The sequence below is a fragment of the Centrocercus urophasianus genome, unplaced genomic scaffold (assembly GCF_019232065.1).
Source record: "Centrocercus urophasianus isolate 14NV4802_14NV808 unplaced genomic scaffold, USGS_Curo_1.0 seq_11, whole genome shotgun sequence".
Taxonomy (NCBI): Eukaryota; Metazoa; Chordata; class Aves; order Galliformes; family Phasianidae; genus Centrocercus; species Centrocercus urophasianus.
This window is the reverse complement of record NW_024884253.1, coordinates 37,084,751-37,090,750: the sequence shown is the minus strand read 5'-3', so window position 1 is coordinate 37,090,750 and position 6,000 is coordinate 37,084,751. Positions and strand designations below refer to the sequence as shown.

Genomic DNA, 6,000 nt, shown 5'->3' with positions numbered 1-6,000 from the left:
TTTTTTTTTTTTTTTTTTTTTTTTTTTTTTTTTTTTTTTAACTTTTTACTTTATCAGCAATATGCATGACCACAAAAAGTACAAAAATTATCTGGAGAAGTGAAAGCCATTCATACGTGGCCTTTGCTCTCCTACCTTACTCATCTGAGTCATCTTGAACATTTATGTTTTGTAATACACTTAAAATAATCAAACAGCCATTAGTCAGAAAGGCTAATGAAAGATTCACTAGAAAAGGTAGAAAACGTGAGAGCAAAGTATATTCACTGAACAGCTGCAATTTCAGGCATAAGATACATAGGCCTATGCTAGCCACTAGGCTGCTGCTTCTTCCGTGTGTTTGAGAGACTGAAATATCTTTTTGTCATTAATTGGACACAGTGTTATATAGCAAGGTATGTCCTTTCTTAATCAGTATGTAGCCTCTTCTGTAGACATAATTCAATTAGACATTAATTCAAAATTAATGTATGCTGCCTACATTTTTGTCATTATGGTTTATGGTAGTTATATGTTGTGTTATTTTTGTTTTATTTCAGGTTAAACTAAAAAGAGTTGGGAATATCTACAAGATAAGAATTGAACTTGGTGAATTACTGAATAAGCAGTCAGAGTGGAACATACAAAGGGTAAGATTTTTATGATAAATCCTTTTATGCTTCATTAGTTTTTTGTATGGACTAAAAGCCCATCTTTTCATGAAGCTATAGCTTCATGAATCAAAACATGCTTTATGTGGTACATTTTTATTGCCTTGTCTTTGGTTGCTTGTGAGACAACAGAAGCACTGACACAGTCTCCCAAAATGAACTTCTGAACTTGTTTGCAATTATTCTTTTAGTGTATTCCAATTTTAGTAATATAGGTGGCTTATGTAGTTTTTCTTCCTACAAGTTCACCTGTACTCCTAGAAGTTTGCATCTATAGCTACTTCACAGCTATAAATTCAACTATGAAAAACTGACAGTGATTGAGCAACAATTATTTTGTGACAAGTGCATGCAAAGAATGATCAAAGTTTAAGTATAAACTCATTATAATTGATGCAAATGTAATTCACAATTATTTTCAAGGAAAAAGAAACTACTGCTTTGAATTCAGAGTTATTTCTTCTTTTCTGCTTCTATTCCAGCTCTACTGTTCCTATGATAGGAACATTTGTCAGATTAAATTAATACTAATTCCTGAAAACACTGACCTCCATGCAGGATGTCTTTCATAATTGCGGATAAATATTTGTCTTCTGTTTCTTATTTTGAATCTGTAAAAGACATAATCTTATTCTTTGGCTTTTCAATTATCTTAAAAAAAAGACTGATTTAGAGATCCAGTATTACAGAGTAATAAGAGACTTTGACATTCATCCAAAGCCCTTAACTGTAACCCCACCGTAACCATGTATGCGTAAACATTTCAGTTGCTGAAATAATTGCAGGAATCTTAATTTCCATCCTGGTGGTTACAGCATATTTCTTCAACATTTGGCTTAAATTTCCTAGAGTGACTCTGGCATTATTTATGCAAGATGAAATACATTATGTTGAAAGCTGTGTTATCTGACCAAGCAGTTAATATTCGCTATTGTTACGAATCAGCAGGGGGAGCTCTGCCAATAAACATTAGAGATTATGAATCTGCTGCAGAAATATTTCTTGTTAGAATAAATACGTGGATTCTTTGGATTAAAGAAAGTGGGTTTTTTTTACTGAATATTTTAGTGGAAAAAGTTGATGGAAAGACATTATCCTGATTTCTTAAGTATTGGAATGCAAACGTGAATACTTATTTTCATAATGGTTCAGAAAGCTTACGTCTGCTATATCCACGTTGAAAAGAGGCAGTTTTCTGCTACTGATTTCCTTTTGCTCATAAAGGCCTATGGAAAACTGCAGTAGGCACTACAAATACCAACAGAAACTACTCCCACAAAAGAAAAAGAAAAATTGCTTTAGTTATAGGAACTAAGTAAAGCAGCAGTTACAATGTACTGTGGATAACAACTAGAGAATTTAAATTTTTCCTAGGAATAGGGAGGGTGTTGGCACTGTGATTTATTTATTTATTTTTTTTCCTTTTCCACTATAAAAGCCAAATACAATGTGAATTGGTTTAATATTTCAAAATATCTTTCTGCACCTTGGTAAAGAGAAAACAGTTGATGACTTCCATTTCCATTTTAATATGAAGGCATTAATCTTTCTATGTCTTCCAAATACATGGTCTGCCTTAACCTCTCTATTAGAAGTACTCTAGACAGTGTTATGCATAGAGGGGGCCTGCTGACAGAAATTACAATAACTGACATTCCTTATGGCAGAAATTTTATTTACAATTTTAAACTTTTATTTAGATTTGTTTGCTCCAATATTAAGTTGACTTTAAAGTTCAAGACATTTACAAAGAACATAATCTGGCAGTTTCATTTGAGATACGAATATGGATCCTCTGTAGTGATGAGTAAAGTAGTAAAATGGTAGCTAAAATAAAAAAATGTTTTCATACTGCAATTTTGTATGTCGTTTTTACTCATCATATTATTTTTTTCTGAAGTAGAAGAAAATATATAGAAAATATATTTTTCAATGGAGAAGCAAAACACTGGAAAGAGTCACGGTTAATCTGTTTCTTCCTTAGGTGACACTGCAACATCTGATGAGCAAGAAAACTCTGAATTTTCCAGCAAACACATGGTTGTCAAAGAGTGATGATGATAGGGATTTTGTCTGTGAGCTTCCATTAGTGGAAGCTGGAAAACCTATTTATCCAAGTACGTGTGAACATCACAGTTCCATATGTATTGGTTACTTGGTTTTCAGTATTACTGTCATCTAAATTATTTTCCATCTGCTATATGTCCATAAATGTGGCCTTAGCAACCTCGGAAACAAGCAGATTGAGTTCTGGAGAATATATTCCAGTAAAGTAATTACAAATCATACTTAGCAGTATTGTTTCCATTAAGCTGGAATGGTGAGTAAAATGAATTGTAACCGCACTTAACATATTTTTTCTTTTGGTTAAATTTGGAAGTTATTTTATATCATGTTAATGTCTACACGGGTGACTTGGAGCAAGCTGACACGGATTCTCCAGTTTATCTGTGTATCTTTGGAGAAAGAGGAGATTCTGGTCAAAGACTTCTGCAGAAATCTGGTATCCCAGTGAAATTTTTGAGAGGAAAGGTAAGTCTGAAACAATTTTTTCATCTATATACATATAATTAAGTAGCTCTTATTGATTTTAAGTGTTCCTAATAAAGAAAAGATCATAGAATCATAGAATCACAAGGTTGGAAAGGACCTGCAAGATCATCTAGTCCAGCTGCCCTTCCATCACCATAACTACCACAAGCTTCTAAACCATATCTCATAGCTCCTCCTATCTCATCCAGATGCCTCTTGAACACTACCATCAGTGTCAGATCATAGAGGTTTAGCAAAATAATACCTAATAGCTAAGCAAAATTTTTACTAATCCAGGAGGTCAAAGGTGTAAAGGTAGTTGAATGCTGACTTGAACAATATGTTTTAATCCCTACCACAAGTATTTGCCCAATATCATAGAGAATAAAGAAAACCTTTCCTAAATGCCCACTTCCTGTATGCATCTGCTTTGCTGCAGAACCAGTTAAAATTTTCAGAGCAGCTACAGCTGTAACAGAGGTTTGAAGTGCATTCTGCTCTATACATAGCAGGTTCTTTCAAGTGCTAAATATGCTGATAAATTAACCCCTCTGTTTCTCAGTTGAGCACCCAAACTCATTTGCATCTTAGATGTTACTGCCAAAAGCTGTGAATGTTTTAACTCTGTAGGTAAAACAAAATATTACACAGATGTGTTTTGTGGAAAAATAGATGCCAGTGTTGGCAGAAAACACCTAGGTACTATAAGTAATTCACTAGGGAAATCAGTTCTGCTTCAGTGGACTCTTTGGTGGTTGCTGTAAATAATGCATAGAGCCATAAAGATAATGAAGATAAAAAGAAGTATTGAAAAGCTGCAGCTCTGCCTTTGTACAATTTGAGGCAGGGATCCTTCAGAAAGTATGGCTTGTGATCATATATTACAGATACACAAGGGAGAAGTGAAGCTGCACAGTCTTAATTCTGCCATCTGCCAAGGACTGAGAACTTTACAGATATGAATTTTCTGATGTAGTTCATTCCTTCATTTTGCTTTTACTGAGAAATGTGATTTGGACAGTTGCATTCTGAGAGACAAAGCCATATGCTGCTTATTGTGACAAAAATTTCCAAGCAGAACCTTTCACTTGCTCAGCTTCATGCTCTTATTACAAAAAGCTTTGTCAACTGTAAGCACAAGTCTAAGAGATTAATAAGGGCAAAGTGGTATATCAGATTCTAGTTTTGCTGAGCAAAATAGAACGTAAATAGCAGAGATGAGACCAAAAAGAGCAAAGGATGAAAATGACTATTTAAAATAAGCATTAACAAGGGAAATAATTGCCTGAAGGGGTTCTTACTTCAACAAGAATTGTTGTAAGCTGTGATATACTGAGATAATAGTGCAGAGCTGTGGGCAGCATTCTGGATGATGGATGAAAAATCCCCACAGTTAATTTGGGATTATTATTGCATTCTGATTTTTAGTTGTATTTCTCATTTGGTCTGATATGTAACCAAAAGACATTTACCTTTAGAGTACAACCCCTTTGACACAATTCAACTACCTGTAAAACCATTGGGGCATCATAAGAGTCGGATCAGGCTTTTAAATGCTGATACTTCCAGATTGTTTTAACGTTGCAAATTATGTAGTGCTCTCTTCTCCTCTGTCTCCTAGGTCAATGCTTTTGAAGTGAAAGCTGTATCTCTTGGAAAGCTGCAGAAGGTGCTGTTGCGCTGTGAGGCTAATTCAAAGTCTCAGTATTGGTACTGCGATAAAGTCATTGTCAGAGAAGATGAGAATAACTCTGAATATGTTTTCAATTGTGAAAGGTAGTTTTTACAAGAATTATCTTAAATATAGGATAGATTCCCAAGAGTGTCTATCATTTCAGTAACAATATTTTGCCAATAAGAAATACTAAATATGATTTTTCTTCCAGGAAAAGACAGAATTGGACTAATTTGCAGTTTTATAAAATCTACAAAGTGTGTTGCTTCAGAATAAACTGCTTGAGTTCATAAGATTAAATTATTACAGTGTGATGTGGTTACTAGATTATATAGTGTACCTCATCATACAAGAATTAGTGCTATAAATGTGGCTTACATTTCAGAATGTATTTTAAACTAAAATGTATTTCTAAATAGGAAAGAAAACAGAATTGAAATTCAGAAGTAGCATTCATTCTCAGCTCAGAGTAACATCTGTCCTTGCACGGGTAGCACAGCCTAAGAATGATGCATGCCAAGGCACTTTGCTTTATTAATTCTGCAATAATTACCCTGCTAGATGTTGATCAGTAAAAATTACAGTGGCAGAGAGAGAAAAATTTTAATTCACAGCTTTTCTACAAGGAAGCTCTGCCTCTGAAAAAGGATTAAAATAAAGCAATGGGGCCCAAATGTAAAGCAGAAATACTGTGCTCTGTTCAAGGAGGAGAGCAGCTTTGTGTTTCAGAAATCTCTCTGATGCATCATACCTGTGCTCAGGTTTTAGCAGAAATGGTATAGATAAGCTGCCATCTAGTAAGACAAAAATTGTTTCTTAGGGACTACTTCTTACACAAAGTGGCAAATTTTCAAGTCAAAAATAAGGAACCTGAAAAATTTACAGAATTCCATCAAATAGTTATGTGATTTAAGGTACAAGTTCCTGTGTCCTTTATTCAGGATTTCTTCACAGCTGAGTATTAGTTGTGATACAATAATACAGAGAAATACATTTGTAGCTTTTACAGCAATTTTTATCTGAGAAGTTTCTTTTGGGGAAGTTAGAGAAGAGGGGATTAATAAACATGTAGAGAAAGCAACTGAAAAGCAATGAACTTAATAGGATTGTTTTGAAGTTTACTTTGGGTTTTATTTGTCAGCA

The 6,000-nt window shown here is 34.1% G+C and overlaps 1 protein-coding gene across 1 annotated transcript in view; it reads left to right on the top strand.

Moving 5' to 3' along the window:
• The window catches only part of RP1 (RP1 axonemal microtubule associated), a 168,078-nt gene that overhangs the window by 49,096 nt on the left and 112,982 nt on the right, over positions 1 to 6,000 (top strand). Inside the window, 4 exon segments of the mRNA XM_042808614.1 lie at positions 540 to 629; positions 2,635 to 2,767; positions 3,031 to 3,182; positions 4,804 to 4,958. Of these exon segments, the coding sequence (XP_042664548.1) occupies positions 540 to 629; positions 2,635 to 2,767; positions 3,031 to 3,182; positions 4,804 to 4,958 (530 nt within the window).